Source organism: Mya arenaria, chromosome 4 (genome assembly GCF_026914265.1).
Source record: "Mya arenaria isolate MELC-2E11 chromosome 4, ASM2691426v1".
NCBI classification, from domain to species: Eukaryota; Metazoa; Mollusca; class Bivalvia; order Myida; family Myidae; genus Mya; species Mya arenaria.
In genome coordinates, this window is record NC_069125.1 from 79946031 (window position 1) to 79971826 (window position 25796).

General features: G+C 38.1%; 1 protein-coding gene across 4 annotated transcripts; it reads left to right on the forward strand.

Moving 5' to 3' along the window:
• Positions 1 to 25796, forward strand: LOC128230566 (myotubularin-related protein 4-like). Of its 4 annotated transcripts, XM_052942962.1 has the most exons (17): positions 1 to 97; positions 4970 to 5530; positions 8675 to 8827; positions 12219 to 12514; positions 14568 to 14749; positions 16114 to 16210; positions 16387 to 16500; positions 16694 to 16890; positions 17196 to 17318; positions 17511 to 17622; positions 19453 to 19648; positions 19860 to 20045; positions 20344 to 20511; positions 20761 to 22227; positions 22652 to 22879; positions 23859 to 24046; positions 24261 to 25796. In XM_052942962.1, exons 3-17 carry the CDS (start codon positions 8813 to 8815, stop codon positions 24439 to 24441), a joined length of 3750 nt encoding a protein of 1249 aa, XP_052798922.1. In that variant the 5' UTR covers positions 1 to 97; positions 4970 to 5530; positions 8675 to 8812; the 3' UTR covers positions 24442 to 25796. The 4 variants fall into 4 exon arrangements, with proteins under 4 accessions (XP_052798922.1, XP_052798923.1, XP_052798924.1 ...); XM_052942963.1 differs by lacking the exon at positions 4970 to 5530; XM_052942964.1 differs by lacking the exons at positions 1 to 97; positions 4970 to 5530 and adding an exon at positions 7052 to 7306.

Genomic DNA, 25796 nt, shown 5'->3' on the forward strand with positions numbered 1-25796 from the left:
CTCCGTGTGACGTCACTACTGTGTTGACAGTCGGCCATTTTGTGCAAGAATATTCTGTTTCGTTGTAGATTTTCTCCAATTACGTGTTATATCAGAGGTAAAGTTTTCTTTTTGTATATAATATTTTATCTTAACCAAGTAAAAAAGCAAGGAGTGGATATGATTACACCTTGCACACTTTTTGCTTGGCAAAAACTTGCTGACATGTCCTCATCTGAAAAAAATAATCACCAGATCTTTTTTACTTGAACAAGTTGAAGTTTGAACAGTTGAATTTGAATTTGTTGAAACAGTTTAGATCTTGACACAAAGTTGTGTTATTTTTGTGTATAAATTAAAGTCATTGTCGTCAGATGTGCTTATAACTGCATAAATTATTGGGCTTCCAGAACAAATTTCCGTTGGTTTTCAGACTAACTTAAACACTGTTCAAGGAACTGTAAAACCACTTAATTAATTTTAGAATAGCTTTACCCTTACTACTTTTAACCACCCAGCACTAGCCTGACCCAACGTAAAGAAGACATATAGATACTTTTTATGCAAAATATAATTGCCGCAGACTTGTGGTCCTCTGGGCTTTTCTATGTCACACCAGTAAATAAATATATATAATATTACTGCAGTGGCAAAGTGCTTTTATCTGGTGATCCGGTGTGTTCCTTTCAAAATTTGCTGTGCAGCGTTAGTATCCCACCCTGTACTTTTTCATCATTACCTTAGTAGATTGTATTATCTTTGTGGCTGGTGTTTTCGACAGTGTAACTTCATTTGCCAGAAATAAACTTTATTTCAAGAAAAGAAAATGAAAACCCCCAAACACTTTACTTTTATAATTATGATAAGATATGATAGAAGATTTATTTTGAGTCAGCAAGATAGCAACAAATACAACATACGCTTGTGTGAGCTTTTTAACGGACTACAAGTGTAACATAGTGTGAGGCTTTAATTAGTGCTGTTATACCGAGTATTTCATAACTTATAACAAGATTAATGTTAAGGAATGTCTTAAGGAATAAGATTAATGTGAAATCATTAATATTTGTTGGACATCCATTTTCGTGGGTTTGGTTATCCACAAATTCAAGACCTCAATGAATAATTGGACCTTTTATTCTCAAAATATATGACCTACAAAAAAAAGGTGTACATGTATTCACATGAAATATACATGGTCACAGTATAAAGTGTTGGCACCTAAATCGTTGTTTAAATTACTATTATTATGTTATTTATTATATATTTAACTTCAATGATAAAACATCAAAGACAATAACTTGCATTCAATGTTTTTTGTATGACATTGCAGGAACATTAAAATGAGCTGATTAATATCCCGCTGTGCAGAATCATGCAAAACGTGCTGAATATTAACCTTGTTTGTACTGTAGGAGCGTCACACTTGACTTTGTTTCTTTGGTCAAATATTTAATTGATTATTTCTGAGCTGCACCCTTACAGTGTTTTCACAGTTTACAAAAATACTTAATAAATATTCAATGGGTTCACTTTTTATATCCTTGATGTGGGTGCATCTTTATTTATTATCTTTAATTTACTGATCAAGCAATAATCCACATAGGTATCTGCGCTAATTGCATACTGTCTCATTGAAGTAGCTATTATAAATGCGTGACATAGATGGCAGATAGCACAAATTTGCAGTTGATTTAGGATTGCAGTTGCGATATTTGTATTAAAAAATGAAAATCAACAAATTTAAGTACCCAGAGAATCGTCATTTTTCGAAAGACCACGAAATTTCATGCCCATGAATATAAATGATTTCACAATTATCACTTATCTGAACATACTCTTTCAACTAGTTTAAAATTCTCTAAAACAATTATGACACATCAGCTAGACTTTATATGGCTGGAAATAACCATTGATCAGGCAGGTAATTATGAGATATTGAACTTTCTGTGTTTACATGCATTTACAGTAGGTAAAATTTGTGTTTATTCAGGCTTTAAGATATACATTATGCAGTGAGACATTCAGCTATCATTTCTTTGCATTCAAGGTGTATTACTTGACATGAATAAGGGCTGTGGTCTTTTGAAGAAAGATGAAAATGCTCATAACAGCATTAATTATTTGAAACACATTTTTGGAGAACCCTATATAATAATTTTGACCAATGACCATGGTTATGTTAAAAAGGAGTATGTTTTGCAGATCCATGGATGTTGATGTCATTTGTTTCTAAATACACATAAAGCTTTTTAGGGCTTTTCGATTTTATTGGCAAAAAGGATTAACAAAACTTGTTTGTATGACATCAAGTTTATTTAAATGAAGTGTTTTATACCTTTCTGGTGTCCATTTGTTATATTTACCAAAACTAAGTCATCAGTACGCTGATTTCATCTCCTGAAAAATATGCAAGAAATGTTATTTACAGTGAATTTTCGAAAACACAATGACATATATACTTCAGGGTCTGACAATTGACATGGAAAAAATCATTTACATTTTAAAATTAAAGTTTAAAAAAATTGTTAATTTATTTATGGGAAGTGAAATTCCAGTCTGGTTACGGTAGTAAAATTTGGTAAATGATTGGCCAGACTTGCTTGTAAGTTCAGATCTTAATTCATTGACTGGCTTGTTCAATGCAGAGACAAGTGTCAAATGCCCTTTAGAAAGTCGAACACAGAATTATCAAACTCAAAATAGACAGGCTTTTAAGCTTTGAACTTCTTTTTTTGAGTATGTAACATGAGTCATGGGACTGCCAATAACCATTGTAAGTAAGGGAAAAATGCCAGAAAAATAAGATAGTCCTGATTTTGGCAAATGTCCAAAGTCTACTTTGTACACATTAATTTTCATTCATCTAAAATGCTATTTAAATCATTGACGGCCTTGAATAGTAGCCAGCTCAGTGTTAAGAACTACAATGTATAGCCAGCCTACATGATACTAAAGATACCTTGGATTATTATTAATATAATGTTTTCACGTAAATGAATTATTAATGTGGTTGATAGAAATAATGAAAACATCTTAAAAATGTGCAGCTAAAGCAAAATTGAGGTTTTGCTTTTTTCATTGAGTAAAAAATATATCGTTTACTGATAAGAAATTGAAGGTTATTCATATTTTACTTCTGTAATTGAAATCCATAGATTTTAAGCAGATAGTTTGATCATTCATGATGCGTTTTTTTAAATCTTGCACACACATTTTAATTCATTAGAAAATCTGTACTTCACTTTTTTGGCCTTGATTCTTTTGCAGAAAACATCAATTCATGTCCTTGTTGTGTATTATGTCTTTTGTGACACTGTGTGTCTCTTTGGACATTGTGTGTCACTGGTTGTGTATTATGTCTTTTGTGACATTGTGTGTCTATTGTGACATTGTGTGCCACTTGTTGTGTATTATGTCTTTTGTGACATTGTGTGTCTCTTAGGACATTGTGTGTCACTTGTTGTGTATTATGTTTCTTGTGACAATGTGACATCTTTTGTTGTGTCTTATGTCTTTTGTGACATTGTGTGTTTCTTGCTGTGTTGTGTTTCTTGTAATGTTGTGTTTTGTGTTGTGTGTCTCATGTTGCAAGGTTGTGTGTTTTGTGTTGAGAGGTTGTGAGTGTCTCTTGTTAGTTTGTGAATGTCTCTTGTGAGGTTGTGTCTCGTGTTGTGAGGTTGTGTGAGTCTCTTGTGAGGTTGTGTGAGTCTCTTGTGAGGTTGTGTCTCTTGTGAGGTTGTGTGAGTCTCTTGTGAGGTTGTGAGTGTCTCTTGTGAGGTTGTGTCTCTTGTGAGGTTGTGTGAGTCTCTTGTGAGGTTGTGTGAGTCTCTTGTGAGGTTGTGTGTGTCTCTTGTGAGGTTGTGTATCTTTTGTTGAATTGTGTGTCTCTTGTGAGGTTCTGTTTTGTGTGTGAATCTTGTGAGGTTGTGTATGTCTCTTGTGAGGTTCTGTGTTGTGTGTCTCGTGTTGTGAGTTTGTGTTAGTCTCTTGTGAGGTTGTGTGAATCTTGTGAGGTTGTGTGTATCTCTTGTGAGGTTGTGTGAGTCTCTTGTGAGGTTGTGTGAATCTTGTGAGGTTGTGTGTATCTCTTGTGAGGTTGTGTGAGTCTCTTGTGAGGTTGTGTGAGTCTATTGTGAGGTTGTGTGAGTCTATTGTGAGGTTGTGTTCATCTATTGTGAGGTTGAATGAGTCCCTTGTGAGTTTGTGTGCGTCTATTGTGAGGTTGTGTGAGTCTATTGTGAGGTTTTGTGAGTCTATTGTGAGGTTGTGTGAATCTCTTGTGAGGTTGTGTGTGTCTCTTGTGAGGTTGTGTGTGTCTCTTGTGAGGTTGTGTGTGCCTCTTGTGAGGTTGTGTGTTGTGTGTGTCTATTGTGAGGTTGTGTGAGTCTCTTGTGAGGTTGTGTGAGTCTCTTGTGAGGTTGTGTGAGTGTCTTGTGAGGTTGTGTGAGTCTTTTGTGAGGTTGTGTGAGTGTCTTGTGAGGTTGTGTGAGTCTCTTGTGAGGTTGTGTGAGTCTATTGGGAGGTTGTGTGAGTCTCTTGTGAGGTTGTGTGAGTCTATTGTGAGGTTGTGTGAATCTCTTGTGAGGTTGTGTGAGTCTATTGTGAGGCTGTGTGTGTCTATTGTGAGGTTGTGTGTGTCTCTTGTGAGGTTCTGTGTCTCTAGTTGTATTGTGTGTCTCTTGTGAGGTTGTGTGAGTCTCTTGTGAGGTTGTGTGTCTCATATTGTATTGAGTGTCTCTTGTGAGGTTTCGTGTTGTGTGTGTCTCTTGTGAGGTTGTGTGTGTCTATTGTGAGGTTGTGTGTGTCTATTGTGAGGTTGTGTGTGTCTTTTGTGAGGTTGTGTGTCTCTTGTTGTATTGTGTGTCTCTGTTAGCCCTTCAACTATGTGCCTCTAAACAAGGTCTTGGTTAATATTTTGGTTAGTGGGCTTGTTTCTGTTGTTCTTTTACATTTTATTACTGAGCATTCATTTTTTGTTTGCTTTCAGAGTGATTTGGAAACACCAATTCTATGACTATATTAGGAAGTGTCCCTGTGTATAATTAGTGGTGAATATGGTAATTATATATGATTGAAGACTGATTCTGGAGAGAACTTGCTCATCATGTGGTGTCCTCAAGTTGGACTAATCATTAGACTTAGTAGTATTGCATGGTGACACTCTACTGATAGACCACAGTTGTGAGGGTCAGGGCTGACAGACCACAGTTGTGAGGGACAGGGCGCAGAGACCACATTTGTTAGGACCAAGGCTGGTAGACCACAAGTGTGAGGGCCAGGGCTGGTAGAGCACAGTTCTGAGAGCCAGGGCTGGTAGACCACAGTTCTGAGAGCCAGGGCTCGTAGACCACAGTTGTGAGGGCCAGGGCTGGTAGACCACAGTTGTGAGTGCCAAGGCTGGAAGACCACAGCTGTGAGAGGCAGGCAAGGCTGGTAGTCTCCAGTTGAAGACTTGTTAACACATTGTAGCAGATTGACACCATATTACTCACTGCTGTCTACAGTAACAGAGATATGCATCAGTAATTAAAGGAATTCTATGTACAAGGTACACCAAAACATAGTTTTACAAAAAGTTTCCAAGCAAAATTACATAATTCATATCAAATATTGTTTAAATGACAGGGAATGGTCAAACTAAAATGTTTTCCCCATATTTTCTGGAGGAACATGATTTAAAGTAAAAATAAAGACAGCAGTTGTGTTTTACAGTTTTGCCTCTATTTTTATTAGTTGTGATCTCTGTCACTGGAATGGCCATGTCATTTACAGTTGTTGTGGTGATCTCCATCACTGGAATGGTCATGTCACTGGAATGGTCATGTCACTGGAATGGTCACATCATTCAATGTTGTTGTGGTGATCTCCGTCACTGGAATGGTCATGTCACTGGAATGGTCATGTCATTAACTGTTGTTGTGGTGATCTCTGTCACTGGAATGGTCATTTCACTGGAATGGTCATGTCACTGGAATGGTCATGTCATTTACTGTTGTTATGGTGATCTCCATCACTGGAATGGTCATGTCACTGGAATGGTCTTGTCACTGGAATTGTCATGTCATTTACTGTTGTTGTGGTGTTCTCTGTCACTGGAATGGTCATGTCATTCACTGTTGTTGTGATGATCTCCTTCACTGGAATGGTCATGTCATTCACTGTTGTTGTGGTGATCTCCGTCGCTGGAAAAGTCATGTCACTGGAATGGTCATGTCATTTACTGTTGTTGTGGTGATATCCGTCACTGGAATGGTCATGTCATTCACTGTTGTTGTGGTGATCTCTGTCACTGTAATGATCATGTCACTGAAATGGTCATGTCACTGGAACAGTCATGTCACTGGAATGGTCATGTCATTCACTGTTGTTGTGGTGATCTCCGTCACTGGAATGGCCATGTCACTGGAATGGTCATGTCATTCACTGTTGTTGTGGTGATCTCCTTCACTGGAATGGTCATGTCATTTACTGTTGTTGTGGTGATCTCCGTCACTGGAATGGTCATGTCATTCACTGTTGTTGTGGTGATCTCTGTCACTGGAATGGTCATGTCACTGTAATGGTCATGTCACTGGAATAGTCATGTCACTGGAATGGTCATGTCATTTACTGTTGTTGTGGTGATCTCCGTCACTGGAATGGTCATGTCACTGGAATGGTCATGTCATTCACTGTTGTTATGGTGATCTCCGTCACTGGAATGGTCATGTCATTCACTTTTTAAACATAAAGCAGTAACTAACTTTTACTTTCATAACATTTTTGAAAATTGTTGTTTCCAAAATTCATTAAGAATTGATAAGTGGAACACTAGGCCAGGAAGTAGGTACAGGTCAATCTATATACTTTTTATGTAGTTCTGGAGAACACAATTGTGAAATTTAGACCTGACAGTTGTTTGCTGAGTGCAAAATTATGTTGCAACATCCATAATTATTTTTTTGGTCAGAAGCTGGTAGTTTGAAATGAAAAGAGGAAGTTGTTAAGAATGGGAAATCCATGATGACTGGAGGAAATTCTCAAGTTTACTGTTCACATGATAAACAAGCTGGTTCAAGGTAGTTAATGATAATTGATCACAAGGCTGACTCATTTTGCATAATTTAAAAATATAGGGACACTTTCTTTCTATATTGGACATAAAATCTTTTCTTGTGTGCTTAAAGCTTTTGAAATACATATATTTATATACAACATATATAGTTTATAAGTGAACATTTCTGGATTGACATATGTGGTGAATGTATATTTTCCTTAAAGGATGAAATAAGACCAAGAAAAAAAAATATATGTATAAGAAAGAGGTAAAACCATAAAACTTCGGGTAAGTAGCAAGGTAGAGCGTAGATAGAACTGAAAAGCTTAGCAAGGTAGAGTTTAGATAGAGCTGTAAAACTTGATAAAGTACCGAGGTAGAGTGTAGGTAGATATGTGAAACTTAGGGTAAATAGCGTAGTAGAGTGTAGGTAAAGCTGTCAAACTTGAAAAAGTACCGAGGTAGAGTGTAGGCAGATATGTGAAACTTAGGGTAAATAGCGTAGTAGAGTGTAGGTAAAGCTGTCAAACTTGATAAAGTACCGAGGTAGAGTGTAGATAGATATGTGAAACTTAGGGTAAATAGCGTAGTAGAGTGTAGGTAAAGCTGTCAAACTTGATAAAGTACCGAGGTAGAGTGTAGATAGATATGTGAAACTTAGGGTAAATAGCGTAGTAGAGTGTAGGTAAAGCTGTCAAACTTGGAGTAAGTACCGAGGTAGGGTGTAGGTAGAGCCTTAAAACTTGGGGTAGGTAGCGAGGAGGAGCTGTTAAACTTGGGGAAAGTAGCCAAGTAGAGTGTTGGTAGAGCCAAAAATTTAGGGTACTTAGATAGGTAAGTAGCAAGGTAGAGCGTAGTTGGAGCCAACCTAGGGTAAGAAGTGAGGTAGGGGGTTGGTAGAGCTGTAAGGCTTAAGGTCAGAAGCGTGAAAGAGCATAGGTAGAGCTATAAAACATGGGTCAAATGTAGGTAGAACCGTTAAACTAAGGGTTAAAAGCAAGGTAGAGTGGTAAAGTTGCAAGGTAAAGCTGTAAATCTCAGGGTATGTAGTGAGGTAGAGCAGTTAGACATAGGGTAAGTAAGCAAAACCTACAGCCAGAGCACCACCTAATTTATTTAAACTTCGGAAGAAATACTGATAGATTTATAACACTGAAGAAAAAACCAAAAATGATTGGTTTAAACAATTTTATTTTCTCCATTTAATACTATTAGGTTGGAAGGTTTAAGAAACAATCAATGTACAAGATCACAATATATTCAGTGTTTTTTTACGCCCAATTCCCCTTTTTTAAAAGTGTATATTTTTCCCTTGTCCAGATAAAAAAAGGTAAAAAAATCCCCTCAACAATTTTTTTTTTTTTGGAGGAGCATTGACCTCTTAAAATTTATCACATTCATGAATATGATGATAGGTTTGTTAAATAGAAAAAGTTTTATTCCTCTTTTTGCCAAAATAATGCTATTAAACAGCCTCGCCACCATTCCTTTTAAAGTACAAAAAAACACACACTGATATCATAATCTAAGAGGATTGACAGTTATGGATATAAATCTGTTTTTCTGTGTGTTTAAACTCCATGTGTAAAAGCTATTTTACAACTGATTTATAAAAGGGCAAAGAAATGTTGATAATGATTACATGATTTCCTGCAGAGCTTGTGGACTACAGACTGTAGATGAGGCTGTGATGGGGGGAGGGCCAACATTGCTTCCTGTCCTCGTGACAACTGTAGACGTGTAGATCTACGAGACAAGACCTTCCTCTCTGTGAGCTCAACTTCCACCCCTAACATGCATGACAATACGGTATGTAGAACCAATTCTGTATCTTGACTCATCTCTTTAAAAGTTTTCTATGAGATTGCTAGTCATAATTTACATTTCAACCCACATAACAAATGTAAATAATATTAAACTGTATAAAAGCATTTAATGAATGTTGAACAATTCCTAATGAGATGTGAAAACCAATATGACATATGTACATGTACCTTGTATTGGTTTAAAAGAAAAAGAAAATATGTCATAATACCAAATATTATTTAGTAACTGATGAATTTTTGCTTTGAAATGATGAAATAAAAGTTACAAATACAGTGATCAATAACAACCATAATTGACAGCTCTTTGCACATAAACGTACAGCAGTATCAACTGTCATTTATGGCTCTCAGCATGAAAACATACAGTGTAATCCACTGTCATTGTCGACCCTCTGCATGTACACATACAGTGGAATACACTGTCATTGACGGCTCTAAGCATGTACACATACAGTGGAAACAACTGTCAGTGACAGCTCTCTGCATGTACACATACAGTGGAATACACTGTCATTGACGGCTCTAAGCATGTACACATACAGTGGAAACAACTGTCAGTGACGGCTCTCTGCATGCACACATACAGTGGAATAAACTGTCATTGATGGCTCTCTGCATGTACACATACTGTGGAATCAACAGTGATAGATGGATCTCTGCATGTACACATACAGTGGAAACAACTGTCATTGACGGCTCTCTGCATGTACACATACAGTGTAATCCACTGTCATTGTCGACCCTCTGCATGTACACATACAGTGGAATACACTGTCATTTACGGCTCTCTGCATGTACACATACAGTGGAAACAACTGTCAGTGACGGCTCTCTGCATGCACACATACAGTGGAATCAACTGTCATTGATGGCTCTCTGCATGTACACATACAGTGGAATCAACAGTGATAGATCGATCTCTGCATGTACACATACAGTGGAATCAACTGTCAATGAGGGATCCCTGCTTGTACATGCACAGTGGCATGAACTGTCATAGACGGCTCTCTGCATGTACACATACAGTGGAATCAACTGTCATTGACGGCTCTCTGCATTTACACATACAGTGGAATCAACTGTCAATGACATATCTTTGCATGTACATGTACAGTGGAATCAACTCTCAAAGAAGGCACTCTGCATGTACACATACAGTGAAATAACTGTCAATAATGGATCCCTGCATGTACACATACAGTGGAATCAACTGTCAATGACGGTCCCTGCATGTACACATACAGTGGAATCAACTGTCATAGACAGCTCTCTGCATACATGTACACATACAGTGGAATCAACTGTCATTGACGGTTCTCTGCATGTACACATACAGTGGTCCATGACGGATCCCTGCATGCACACATACAGTGGAATCAACTGTCATTGACGGCTCTCTGCATGTACACAAACAGTGGAATCAACTGTCATCGATGGATTCCTGCATGCACACACACAGTGGAATCAACTGTCATTGACGGCTCTCTGCATGCACACTTACAGTGGAATCAACTGTCATTGACGGCTCTCTGCATGTACACATACAGTGGAATCAACTGTAATTGACGGCTCTCTGCATGTACACTTACAGTGGAATCAACTGTCATTGACGGATCCCTGCATACACACATACAGTGGAATCAACTGTCATTGACGGCTCTCTGCATGTACACATACTGTGGAATCAACTGTCATTGTTGACCCTCGACATGTTCACAAACAGTGGAATCCACTGTCACTGTTGACCCTCTGCATGTACACAAACAGTGGAATCAACTGTAATTGACGGCTCTCTGCATGCACACTTACAGTGGAATCAACTGTCATTGACGGCTCTCTGCATGTACACATACAGTGGAATCAACTGTCATTGACGGCTCTCTGCATGTACACATACAGTGGAATCAACTGTCATTGACGGCTCTCTGCATGTACACTTACAGTGGAATCAACTGTCATTGACGGCTCTCTGCATGTACACTTACAGTGGAATCAACTGTCATTGACGGATCCCTGCATGCACACATACAGTGGAATCAACTGTCATTGACGGCTCTCTGCATGAACACATACTGTGAAATCAACTGTCATTGTTAACCCTCTACATGTTCACAAAAAGTGGAATCCACTGTCACTGTTGACCCTCTGCATGTACACAAACAGTGGAATCAACTGTCATTGACGGCTCTCTGCATGTACACTTACAGTGGAATCAACTGTCATTGACGGCTCTCTGCATGTACACTTACAGTGGAATCAACTGTCATTGACGGATCCCTGCATGCACACATACAGTGGAATCAACTGTCATTGACGGCTCTCTGCATGAACACATACTGTGAAATCAACTGTCATTGTTAACCCTCTACATGTTCACAAAAAGTGGAATCCACTGTCACTGTTGACCCTCTGCATGTACACAAACAGTGGAATCAACTGTCAATGACGGATCCCTGCATGTACACATACAGTGGAATCAACTGTCAATGACGGGTTCCTGCATGTACACATACAGTGGAATCAACTGTCAATGATGGATCCCTGCATGTACATGTACAGTGGAATCAACTGTCATTGATGGATCCCTGCATGTACATGTAAAGTGGAATCAACTGTCAATGACGGATCCCTGTATGTACACTTACAGTGGAATCACCTTCAGGTGATCATTTATCATATCGTTCACTGTTCAACCAAAACAGAGAGGAGATCACCCATTCATTTTTCCTCTTTTGAAGTCATTAAATTTCTATTTGGTGGTCCAAATTTGCAATGCTCTTTATACTATGTCAGGTGATTTGGTCAGATTTCATGTAGTTTTAATGAGAAACAAAAAGCCAACCAGACAAAATGTAGGTTTTAAATTTCATTTTTAGTTATTTGATGCTGCTCAAAAGCATGTTTGCTATGTGACATAATGAGCTGTGATTTACCATTTTCATTGGTTTTCTAAAAATAGGAACCAGAAATGTATATTTATTAAGGATGACAACGAGAACCTGAGTACTTGATAGATCGTCCGAGTCTCCAATGCTAATACTTATACTACTCAAGGATGAAAAACAAATGGAAATGGCCAATATTAAGATGACCCACATACAGGGTACTCGAACATGTTACTTTTTAAAACCATTGTAATTTTAATGGAGTATATGGAAGATAATTTGAGTACTCGAGTATCTATTTTACTACTCGTTGCCATCCATAATACTTATATATATATTGTTCAGACATGCAGGCTAGCTTTGCTAGCTTTGACTGCAAGTCAATACTAAATCCTTCTAGTAATGATTTTTAAAGCATCCTATTAACACCTTGTTTCTAATAAACATTGACTGCTCCATGTGAACAGTGTTGTACCATCACCCTTGCAGACTGGGGTAGAGCAGGAACCAATGAGCCTTGAGCACATCCGCCGCTCAGATGTCTTTCCTAAGAAAGTGCTCGTGTCCGAGGATGATGCCCTTCGTGTGCCGTTTCCCGTGCTGAGTGGTGAGGCTGCAGAGTATCTGGGTCGCACAGCTGACGGCATTATCGTCCTCTCAAACTACCGCATCCTAATCCGGTACCAGGACTCTTTCATCAACCTGCCCCTTGGTCTCATTGAAGGTGTTGACATGCGTGACATCTTCTACCTGCACATCTACAGCAAGGACGGCTCTGTTGTCAGGTACATCAAACATTTCTTTCCGGGCCTATGGTAAAGTCACCATATTTATAGCAAATTAAGTATTGATTAAAGGATAAAATAAGTGCTCTTCATATGAATATCAGGATCATTGAAATGACATCAAATTGGCAAGGCGTCAATTTACAGTGCAGAAATAAGCAAATAGGTATTTTTAAAAAAAAGAGAGTAATTTTAAATGATTTTTGTTTTAAATTGGGGGTTTGTTTTTTCTGTGGTGTCTGATATTGAACCAAAAATACCAATAGATTGGATGTAAAATTGTCTGAGACTATTGCTTAAGAGATATTGTATGATGTTGTTATGTTAAACCGTCTGCAGGCATTCCTTATTTTCATTGATTTCCATTTAGATATATAAGTGTAGAGACATTTATGGATGTGAGGAAATCATGTGAGTTCAAGATGTGGCCAGACGTTCTCATGTAGAACACCACATGTTGCCACATACCACAAAGGTCATAGTTACGTCTGATTTTAACTGTCCTGGCAATTTCTGTTTTATTTGATGAACTACGTTTAAAGCATTATGTTTGTAGCGTATTATAAATTTGACTGTTTGATAATTATAGAACTGTTGCAAAATTTCCTGTTTCCTCATTTTGTTTCGGAAACTAGAACCTATATATGTACGATACAGATATCTTTCAATACCAATATTGCGTTAATCATTTCATAAGGGATATGCTTTTTACTTCCTCCAAATCTGCCCACTGTATTTCTTTGCACAAAACCAGGCTTTGGCAGTTGTCAGTGTATGGGGTATAAGTATTCTTACATTAGGATTTATCTGTTTTGTATAATATACAATCTGAGTCTCCTTCACTGTATGTGGCTTTATACATGGGCTTGTTATAAACATATGAATCAATCTTATGCCAATTGAAATGGATTTAAAACAAAATCTTGCTCTTTATTACTTTTTTACTACAGTCCATTCAAGGTAATTTGATGGTTTTAGCTTTTTATTTTTGTTTTATCTACTTGATCCACAGATTTTTTTGCTGTTTTGAAATAAAAAAGATAAAAATCCAACTTAACAAAAGTCGTCATCCCTTAGTTCTCGACACTTGCTGCAAATCATTATGATAGAAATACTTGTCCTCTGCTTTTTGGTTAATTTCAATTACTTGAGCAATACAATTGATTGTTAATATACAGAATGATAATCATTTTTCCATTGATGTTAAAATATATTAAAAACTTCCATTTTTAACCTGATCGAATCATAAAGTTCTTGCCCATATAAAAATTGTGCATTTTTAGTTCATCTGATTTTGGGAAGAAATAAAGTCATGGTACTGTTATAGCATTGATGTTATACGAGTGCAAAACCTTAAACCTTCACCAGTACTTAGCAACTGTTTTAGAGACCCAAATGCACATGTTTCTGGAGATAATATGAGGAAGACCCATAACTCTGAATTTGATTAACTTTTGAATGAAAAACATCATAGAAAAACCATAACTCAAGAACTGTTCAAAATATTCAAATAAAGTTTGAACACAATCATACTTCTCAACTGCCTGCCTTTTGCCGACCACATCATTTATTCCCCTGCCTGGCCATTACATTGTTCGATGATACAGTGGTCGAAATAAACACAAGCCTGCAAGCTTAAGCTTCAATAATTTCGTGATTTGGGGCGTTAACACTTAAAGTTCCCTATTTGTAAAACTTCATGCGCTTAAATATCCCCAAATAAATAGGCAATGTATCTTTCCAATTTTTAGTGAAGGAGCCCAGGGGCACCATGAAATTAAACACTACATGTACAGAGCCCCATGGAATGAAACACTATACATGTACAGAGCTCCATGGAATGAAACACTATACATGTACAGAGCTCCATGGAATGAAACACTATACATGTACAGAGCTCCATGGAATGAAACACTATACATGTACAGAGCTCCATGGAATGAAAAACTATACATGTACAGAGCTCCATGGAATGAAAAACTATACATGTACATGTAATGAAACACCTATTCTAGTGTAGAAAGTTCCTTAATAGGGGTGTATTTTATTCCAGGTGCTCATTTTCCACAAATGACATGTGTCAGGATTGGTTTCGACGTGTGCAGATCAAGATAGAGCCGGTGAAGAAGCTAGAGGATGTGTTTGCATTCTGTTTCTATGCGTGGTGTGCGGACCACCTGGCCACACCAGCCTCGTGCTCCAGTACAGGAGAGTGCTTCCAGCTATGTCCTACAGGTGAACATTGCAATACATATAATATAGGGCTCTACACGCAATTGGTAGAAAACAGTAAATATGTATGGTCGAATTGATGTGTTATGCATGTTGAAAGTAATTATCACACTATGATTATTTCTGCAATATAGATATAGAATCAAGAATGTATGATTTTGCTTTTTAAAGGCACACTCAGTTATATTGAATTTATTTGAGTTTGAATACAAATGCTTTTTAAAATAAGGTAAGTGCATCATTATTGAATGAAAAAAAGAAGCTATGTGCTTTTAATACCACATTTTGTTATTAATTAAGGAATGAATTGCGTGATTGGTGTCATTATCGGGATATTAGTGCAGTTGGGCTGGTTAAAGTGTGTGGCGTCTGAAGGAATAAATACTAATAACCAGCCCAACTGTGTTCATAACCCTGATTTACACCAATAGTTCATTATTTCATTCCAGAATTGTTAATAAAATACTTCATTTCATTCAAAAAAGACTTTTAGTAATTCTTTCTCACCCATGCTGTAAATATACTGACCCCACCGTAACAGTTTATCATATTGCGTCACAATAATAGGTGTGAAAAATCTAATCACTTAAAATCTTTATTAAACGTAAAATTAAAACCCTTATGACATTAATACATTTAACATATCAATAATTAACACTTTTCAACATGTTCATTTAAGTTTTCATGGCCTGCTCACACAATACAAACACGCCAATAACAGGATGAACAAAATATCAATGTACATGTATATTGATAAGCGGTGATTCGCGATCTGAACATATATCCAAAGATGTTGCGTTCATCAGAAAATATTAGCAATTACCAAAAGGCAGTTCATTTAAGAAATGAAAGTTGAGGTGTAAATATTGTAATATAACCCAGGTGTACTAGTATGGAGTGTCAGTGATATTTATGTGGCCTTGTAGCGTTATATTACTTCCTGCTCTAATCGTCAGTGTCACAGTGTCTTATCACTTCAACTGGGAAGAGTGTGCAGACTTTGATTTTTTTTAATGCAGTATGATAACATTCATTGTTTAGTGAAATACTTCTGACAATTTGCATAGTTTTTAATTGAAGTAGAGGTCATTGCCCCCTGAAAAATTTACTCGGGTGAATCTCAGGTCATATGTAGACAGCTAGCTCATTTCATCATTGTTATTTTAAAGTGTAATGATTTAACTTTAGTCATCATTAATATGCTTCAGGAGAGATCAACCAAAAAAGATATGTTTCGATATCTTAAAATCTCCACACCATCTTTTTATATTTGCTAACATATTTTAGGAGCATGAAACAAACGTTTAAGCCAAAGTAAACACATTATTGCTTATCACAAGTGTTGAAATGTGTGTGTTGCATGTCAGGTGAGGGGAGTCCATACAGTTTCACGGGCGAGATGGAGAGGATGGGCTTCAAGCTGGACACTGCCTGGAGGTACACAGATATCAACAACAACTTCAGGTACTCATCGTACACTTTACATGTATTCTTACTGTTTCATGTGATGCCCATGAAATACGCTTTTTGAAAAGGTGTGTTGCAATAGTTGGTTATAAACAGACATATCTAGATAAAAAAGCTACAAAATGATACAGAAGAAGGTTAACAGGCTAAAATATGTGATATGTGTTTTGCAGTCTGTGTTCCTCATACCCTACGGAACACATTGTACCTCATGGCGTAAAGGATGATAATCTGAAGGCTGTTGCCGGGTTCCGGGCCCTGCGCCGCTTCCCAACTGTTGTCTGGAGGTGAGGGAACTTTAATACCATTGTCTTTCTCTGATTTTTTTTTTTAAAATCTTGTTAAAAGAGAATAGTTATGTCCTATTTCAGAGATTAGATATAATATTTAAAGAAAAAAAGTTGTAATAGAATTAAAGGCTAAATGCGGTGACACAGTTTTCTACTTCAAGAAATTTCACGCTTTATATGTGTTCCTCAGGAATCAACGTAATGGTGCAGTGTTGGTGCGTGCGGGACAACCGGAGATGGGGATATTTGGCTGGCGAAATACAGATGATGAAAATCTGTTGAATGCCATCCCAGCTGCCTGTACCCAGAACCCTGGTAACAAGAATAGGGCGAGTCGCTCGCCCAGCAGGGAGGATGGGAGTGGCTCAGACATCAGTGGCTCTGATGGTGGGTAACTCACATTGGGTCAAAACACAAGGGGTCCCAAGTCATCTCATGATTTCTAGTTTTGATCAAATCCCCATAAATGTTCTGATCTGAACTATATCTTTACCTTTACATTTTTTTTTCTTATACTGCATCCTTCTAAGACACTATATGTAATGATAGTCAGAATTAAATGTTTTTTTTTCAGTTTTTCTTGTTGCAAGTATTGTATTTAAATGACTTTGTATGATAGGTCATATTTGACCTTTTCTCACTTTTAGATCAATACGTAGGCACATTGATTCAGTATGTATTTGATTTTGCAGACTCGTCGATTGCAGAAGGCGGGGAGGAGGAGAGTGAGCCGCGGAAAATGCTGATTATTGACTGCCGCTCATACAGTGCGGCCATGGCAAACCGGGCGAAGGGTGGCGGCATGGAGTGCCCAGGTAGGCAACTGTGTCCTTGTTTTGCAGATTTGAATAATTAGCAAAACTTCCTAGGTTATTTTACACAAAGCTTTCAAATATGAGAAGTTATAAGATATGAAACAAGAAAATGCTCATAATGATTTTTTCACTGATTTCAAAACAGAACAATAGACTATAATTTAAAGAGTTGTATGTTTTGTTTGTCTGTAGAGTACTACCAGAACTGTGAGATTCAGTTCATGGCACTGGCAAACATCCATGCGGTAAGGAAGAGCTTCCTGGCCCTCCGCAGTCTCTGTAACTCCGTTCTCGACCAGGCCAGGTAACACCTTACCACACATTAACTTCCTTGATACTATTGCACTTAGATCATTAAGAATAAATCATAGCTAGGAATACAAGCACACATAGCATAGATCATTTAGAATAACTCATAGCAACCTAGCATAGATCATTAAGAATAACTCATAGGGACCTAGTATAGATCATTAAGAATAACTCTTAGCTAGGAATACAAGCACACATAGCATAGATCATTTAGAATAACTCATAGCAACCTAGCATAGATCATTAAGAATAACTCATAGGGACCTAGCATAGATCATTAAGAATAACTCATAGGGACCTAGCATAGATCATTAAGAATAACTCATAGGGACCTAGCATAGATCATTAAGAATAACTCATAGCAACCTAGCATAGATCATTAAGAATAACTCATAGGGACCTAGTATAGATCATTAAGAATAACTCATAGCAACCTAGCATAGATCATTAAGAATAACTCATAGGGACCTAGCATAGATCATTAAGAATAACTCACAGCTAGGAATACAAGCACACATAGCATAGATCATTAAGAATAACTCATAGGGACCTAGCATAGATCATTAAGAATAACTCATAGGGACCTAGCATAGATCATTAAGAATAAATCATAGCTAGGAATACAAGCACACATAGCATAGATCATTTAGAATAACTCATAGCAACCTAGCATAGATCATTAAGAATAACTCATAGGGACCTAGCATAGATCATTAAGAATAACTCATAGGGACCTAGCATAGATCATTAAGAATAAATCATAGCTAGGAATACAAGCACACATAGCATAGATCATTTAGAATAACTCATAGCAACCTAGCATAGATCATTAAGAATAACTCATAGGGACCTAGCATAGATCATTAAGAATAAATCATAGCTAGGAATACAAGCACACATAGCATAGATCATTTAGAATAACTCATAGCAACTTAGCATAGATCATTAAGAATAACTCATAGGGACCTAGCATAGATCATTAAGAATAACTCATAGGGACCTAGCATAGATCATTAAGAATAACTCATAGGGACCTAGCATAGATCATTAAGAATAACTCATAGGGACCTAGCATAGATCATTAAGAATAACTCATAGGGACCTAGCATTGATCATTAAGAATAACTCGCATCAATGCTTGTCCTGTATTTGATGTTTGTTTACTGTTTGCAGCTGGTTGTCTTGTATAGGTGTGTGATGTGTGTTTACTGTTTGCAGTTGGTTGTCCTGTATAAGGCTGTGATGTGTGTTTACTGTTTGCAGTTGGTTGTCCTGTATAAGGCTGTGATGTTTGTTTACTGTTTGCAGTTGGTTGTCCTGTATAAGGCTGTGATGTTTGTTTACTGTTTGCAGTTGGTTGTCCTGTATAAGGCTGTGATGTTTGTTTACTGTTTGCAGCTGGGCATCCTGTATGAGTCTGTGATGTTTGTTTACTCTGCCAGCTGATTGTCCTGTATAAGTGTGTGATGTTTGTAGCTGATTGTCCTGTATAAGTGTGTGATGTTTGTTTACTGTTTGTAGCTGATTGTCCTGTATAAGTGTGTGATGTTTGTTTACTGTTTGTAGCTGATTGTCCTGTATAAGTGTGTGATGTTTGTAGCTGATTGTCCTGTTTAAGTGTGTGATGTTTGTTTACTGTTTGTAGCTGATTGTCCTGTATAAGGGTGTGATGTTTGTTTACTGTTTGTAGCTGATTGTCCTGTATAACTGTGTGATGCTTGTTTACTGTTTGAAGCTGATTGTCCTGTATAAGTGTGTGATGCTTGTTTACTGTTTGCAGCTGGTTGTCCTGTATAAGTGTATGATGTTTGTTTATTGTTTGCAGCTGGTTATCAGGGTTGGAGAACACTAAGTGGATGCAGCACATGTCGGGGCTGTTGAAGACGGCAGTTCTCGTGGTAAGTGCCAACGAAAAGGAGGGGCGCCCGGTGCTTGTCCACTGCTCTGATGGCTGGGATCGCACCCCACAGGTCATCTCCCTCGCAGAGATCATGCTTGACCCTTACTACAGGACAGTTGAGGTTGGCCAAAAAAACATTCATGTTCACATCCTGCCAATATTTTGAATCTCTAAATAGACATCTATGTATTACTTGTAACACTGTCTTAGTGACCATTGTTTGGTTTAATTTCGTTTAAGATACAGCTGTTTAACATAATGCATTTCTTTAAATGTTTTCTTGAAAACATGTATGTGTCAGTGATGTTGATGCTTGTTTCTGGGTGTAACAGGGGTTCCAGGTTCTCATAGAGCGTGAGTGGCTACAGTTTGGCCACAAGTTTGCCGATCGGTGTGGGAACGGTGTACACACTGATGACCTGAATGAGCGCTGCCCGGTGTTCCTGCAGTGGCTTGAGTGTGTTTACCAGCTCCTTGTACAGTTCCCGTGCCAGTTTCAGTTCACCGAGGCTTTCCTGGTATGAGTTTTTTTTTTGTGGAGACAGAATTAGTCTTAAAAAGGAGAAAAGTAGCTTGCCCTAGGCTTGGTCTATAAAAGCGTGGATAAAAAAATACTTTGCAAAATGGTTCTTTAGTAAAAAATAATTAGGATTAAACAATATGACAAACAAAATGATGGATATTTTTATGGTTTAATTATTAGTTTATAAGATATTTAGAGGTGTTGTTTTCAAAGCAATTATGAGAGCATCACTACGGAGAAGGCTTTGTTGGGACATACGTGGGTAGCATGATGTGTTATGTCTGTATGTCTAGGTGAAGCTGGTACAGCACACATACTCATGCCTGTTTGGTACATTCCTGTGTAACACCCTGCGGGAGAGACAGGCCAACAAGCTTAGTGAGAACACAGCCTCAATCTGGGCCCTGCTCAGCCTGAATAATTTCCACAACCAGCTGTACACCCCCACACATGAGCATGAGGTATGCAATGTTATTATCTGTATAACTTAATGATTCTGACTATCAGCATGGCAAACATATATGATCACATATTTATTTGGTTATAATGAGGACAGTCATTGTAGTCTTGGCATTAACTGCTCTACATAGTCTTTAAGGAATGAGGCGGCATTATAATGATTTGATAAATTCAGTTTTATATTTCAAGATTTTGCGATACTGCTTGTCTATTGCTTCATTTTGATTCCTAAGTGTGTGAGTGTTTTGCAGGTGTTGTATCCGGCCATCCATATGCAGAACTTGAGGCTGTGGACATCTGTGTACCTATCCAACAATTTGCAGTCTGCTGGGCCTGAGGACAGCGGCACCCAGACTGGGCAGCTGGACGACGCCACCACTGACCCTCCACCCTCACTGCAGAAAACAAGGTCCTGTGAGAACTTACTGACGGGAAGCACGGAAGAGCTCAACACGAGCCTCAGTCGTAGGAGAAGTGACCCAAACCTGGCAGCCATGGATCACTGTGATCAGAAGCTGTTGAAAGATGCAATAGGCGGCGACACAAGTTGCTCCAGTGAGTCCATGAAGAGTTCCGACAATGATCGATCACTGGCGGAAACATGTGACCTGCCTCTCAATGGTGTGCATCATGGGAACTTTCATGATGCAAATGAAGAAACACCGAAAAATGGTGATGTTGAAGAAAATAATAAAGAAAATGATGGAATAAATGGTTTCTGTGATACTAGTTATAATAAATTAGAAAATGGATATTCCAAAGAGTTGCATAATGGTGCAGTTAAAAATGAAACTAGAGACAATGACTCTAGTGTTTCTAACTATGTAGGTAAATTGAATGGAATAGGATTTACTGAGCATGCAAAGTCAATAGTTAATGGTATTGATAGTGAACACATGGAAATAAACATAGCAAATGGTAATGGCATTCATGAAATGAATGGACATTCAAATGGAAGCGTGGACAGCGGGCCTCACAGTCCTGACAGTGTGAATGACAGCAGTGAAAACTCCATAGAGACAATATCTGAATGTGAGGATGCTGACCCCGTAACCAATGGTGCAAACAGTATAGTATATGAACACACAGTGCTCAGACCAGTATCTGAGAATTCTGTTTCCACAAGCTATAGCAATGGTGATAATCCTGATATAGACAAGAGAACCATTGTTAAGAAGTTACAACAAAGAAGGCTGCAATGTGATGGGGTTTCAGTGTCACTGGAGAGTTCTACAGACACGGTTACGGAGGAGGTGCAGACAGGGGACAGCAGCCACACCCTGACCCCCTCCTCCAGCACGGGCCAGGCACACTCCCCAAAAGCAGCCCTGGCCATCTCCCCCAGTGCAACCCCACACACCGTCGCCTCACTCCAGTCTCTGTGTGATCATGTGGCAACAAACACCCTCAAATCATTAGAAAACACTACCAGTATTAGCACTAGTACTAGTGATTTGACGGATTCCAGAGTGCATGAGAAACTAATCTCCAACTGTTCCCAGAGAGAGATCCTGCTCAACAAGGTGGAGGTGAACAAGACTAGTCTCAACTTGCGCTGTTACCTATCTCAGACTACAGCATTAAGCAAGAGTTCCAACGGGGTACTGTTCCGGCGTGGGCTGGATGGGGGCATGGTGTCACCCTTAGGGCCGGCCCCGGTTAGCCCCCAGTCCCTTGTCTCCACCTGCCCTCCAACTCCCGGCACTAGTGACACACGGGTAAGTGACATATTAACAGAACACAGGATGATGGTTTAATGAATTATTTAAAAAAAATACCACCCAAATTGATGCGAGTGGCATGCTAGTAATTATCTTCATTTCAATGAGATATATTTTATAATGTGACTTTGTGAAAATGAGCGCATTGGTGTTTGCGTTAATGACAAAATGAAATGACTACAAAACAAAGTTATTGTTTAGTTGAAAAATGGATTAGTATAAACTTTTAAATGGTTGCCTTCTTCTGAGGCTTGATACTTCACAAAAAAATATCCGCATTTTCTCCACAGGACTTATTGTGCTGACAATGTCACAATTTTATAGGTGTACGATTTGAGAATTACAAAAAAATGTTGGTTGAATATACTGACAATATATATAAATAGATATATATATATATACAAGACACTGCTGATTTCAGTCATTGGATGCCCACATGCCACGGCATGGTCTCAGTCGGCACCTAGATGTTGATGGGCTCACCAAGTTTGTGGACCCTGTTCAGAAACAGATCTCCAGTATCAAGGACAAGTACGAGCAGCAGATAGCGTGTCTGCAGAACGAGCTGGGCATGCTGCGAACCATGATGGCCCAGCATGCATCAGCCTGCAATGGTGGCATCTGCAATCTAGAATTTCAAGTAGAAAATGTAAGTAGTACAGTGAAACTGCGTTCCCTCAAACAAGCGGTCGTTCAAGAACTGGCGTTCCCTCGAGGTCGGAGCTTGGTCCCGAACTTTTTTCCTTCTTTTTTCATATAAAATATACCCACACTGCATCGAAACCTAATTATGTCGAGCAGTCGAGCAATATCCTCGGTCCCAAGTACACAAATCTTGCACAAAACCTTATGGCTCCCTCGAGGACATAATTTCACACTTTTTCCCGAACGCGTGTTCCAAAATAAACAAACAATTGCTAGGTGTTAAAATTTTCGCAAGTAGTAAAAATTGCAATGACAGTTGAAAGGCAATTTGATAAGGTGTGAAAAACCGTTTTTCACTGTTAACGCATGACCGATATAAGTTGATATGGGCATTTGAGATGATAATTATGAGAATTGAAAATCTGGTCGTTCGAAACATCGGTTCCCTCGAGGTTTTGGCTCGGTCCCTGGCGACCTCGAGCGATCGCAGTTTCACTGTATATGCAAATATACAGTATAGCATCTCCCTTTGTCTGCTCTTTACCACTGAGGTATTGTTTTGTTTTGTAAAATATGTCAGTCTGTCTGCAAATGTTTGAATGACTGTCACTGTACAGTTATGGGCCTTTATATACTTCGAAACTAAATTTTTCTCACTTTCTCAACACAAATAGTTTAAAAAGTGCACTACACTCTTTCAACTAAATTTATGAACAAATGCTGATTAATTTGATATCTAATGATAAGCATGTGCAATTAGCTGCCCAATAAAATTGATTACAGCCTAGAGAATTCATAGGCTGCAACACCCCACAACATCTTTTTCCTTGAGTGTTGAATCAGCGACTCTTGAATATTGCACAAACCCCCAAAATATTCTAAATAACAGGGGGATATTTAAGATTATTGAAGTTATGACCGAGATTCTTTTTAAATTATCTTAATAGGGCTCAGAGTGATAGTAATTGTAAATATGTATGCAGGACTTGCCGGGTAGTGGTGAGCTGGCTTCCATTCAGAGTAACTACAGCAATGCTGCATCAGATGCGAGCTGGGACCAGATGGACGACCCAGAGGTGAACATGACACGCTGGGTACCGGACCACTCTGTCACCCACTGTGCCGGCTGTGACACTCAGTTCACCTGGAGAATACGCAGGCATCACTGCAGGTAACAGATCTACAACACTCATCCAAGGGCTCACAATCTTTATACAATTACATATTGAAAAAAGCTCACTTGTAACTACCTTCTAGTACTTCAAATAATCACCCATGTATGGGGATGGAAGTTAGCTGCACATTGCATGGCTCATAATTAAAAATATTTGAAAATTTGAGTTCATATGAACAAGATGCATATTTGCTGAAATTTTGTATTGTAGGAACTGTGGTAAGATATTTTGTGACAGTTGTTCTGCGGAGAAGGCGCCGCTGCCCCATCAGATGATCGTGACAGAGGAACGTGTGTGTCAGCACTGCTACAAGAAGATCAGCTCCCAGCTTACCAAGTCCATTGTCGCCGTTGACGAGCTTACCTCCCTTGGAGCAGCAGCCTCCAACTGACAATCAAGTCCTAAAGTGGATAGTTCTAGCCCGCTGCACTATGTGCCCAGTGAACGTGTTGCTTGGCATATATGTACTTGTTTGTTAAATTTGTATCACAAATGAATTAAGTGTGATTGAGTTAACAGTTTCCATGCAAATCTTTGTATCCATCTTGATTATAAAATTAAAAGCCAATTCTAATTACAAAATTTTACATTACTTGTAAAGGAATCAGAGCTTACCAGTAATTGTTCAACAAATCATATGATTAAGAGAACTGTTTGATGTTGAGTGTTCAAAACTTGATTGTGTTATATCTGTTAATTAAAAAAGATGATTTAAGAAACATGAATATTTCATCTGGTGTTATTAGATGGTATTTCAGAAATCCAGTTATCAGAAAGTAACACTGAGTTTACTGTTATACTCTTGTGCACTAGTTTCTTTAATTTCCATTTATTATTCTACAACTGTTAATTACATGTAGCCAGTATGTGAAATCAATCTTGGATTAACTGCCATCTCATGTAAACAAAGTCAGTAGAATGTAGATTTAGGCGAGGACCTAGCATGTGCTCAATGGGCCGTGCAGTAGCTAGAGGTGGCGGAGGGAAGACATCTTCTGTTGTTAATTGTTTATTTTTTCGTTACTACATGCTATTTTTTATGATCTGTTATATTTATAAATTATTCTTAACTTGGCATAAAGGGCTTAACATAAAGCAGGACATTATGTAAGGGTAGGCAGACAGTTGTTCAGTCCATGGACAATAAAGCTGTTGCTGCAGTAGATTCACATTTGTTACACTTAAACTGTTCCAACACATAGAAAGATGTAGGTTTTCTCAGCTTGTATACAACAATTATTTAAGTGAAATTGACTAAATGGATACCGTACATTTCTCACTAACCCTAGCCTTACAGGAAAAGTTAAAGAAAGTTAAAGATTATCTTCTCAAAGGATAGCTCGATTTCTCCAGACTGGATTTCATTGTTGGGGGGAAGTTTATGTCAAGGTTTTGGGCTCTTGAAATACAGCTAAAATAATCCAGATTGTTATGTAAACATGAGGCAATGTTAAGTCAGTGAAATATTCCTTGGAAAATTCAACTTTTCAGTATTGTTATGACCATTAACCCAAGATATAACCATTGAAAAATCTGTTTCAAAACTAAACATTTACCTTCAGCAACTAACAGAGATAAACACTCTCAGCAACTACTTGAGAAGAAGACTTTCAGCAACTAACCTAGATAAACACTGACCTCTGTATGATAGTAAATCTGCTGTTTAGTGTATGTATTGTGAATTCCATATTGGTATGATTGTAAAGCTTTTGAATGGACAATTACAAAATATAATTCTTCCAAACA

What these genes read in the sequence shown, in the direction of transcription:
- LOC128230566 (XM_052942962.1), top strand. An exon ending in CTTCCAGCTATGTCCTACAG is followed by an intron (nt 14,750 to 16,113) that starts GTGAACATTGCA and finishes GTTGCATGTCAG; the next exon opens with GTGAGGGGAGTCCATACAGT. An exon ending in ATACGCAGGCATCACTGCAG is followed by an intron (nt 24,047 to 24,260) that starts GTAACAGATCTA and finishes TTTGTATTGTAG; the next exon opens with GAACTGTGGTAAGATATTTT.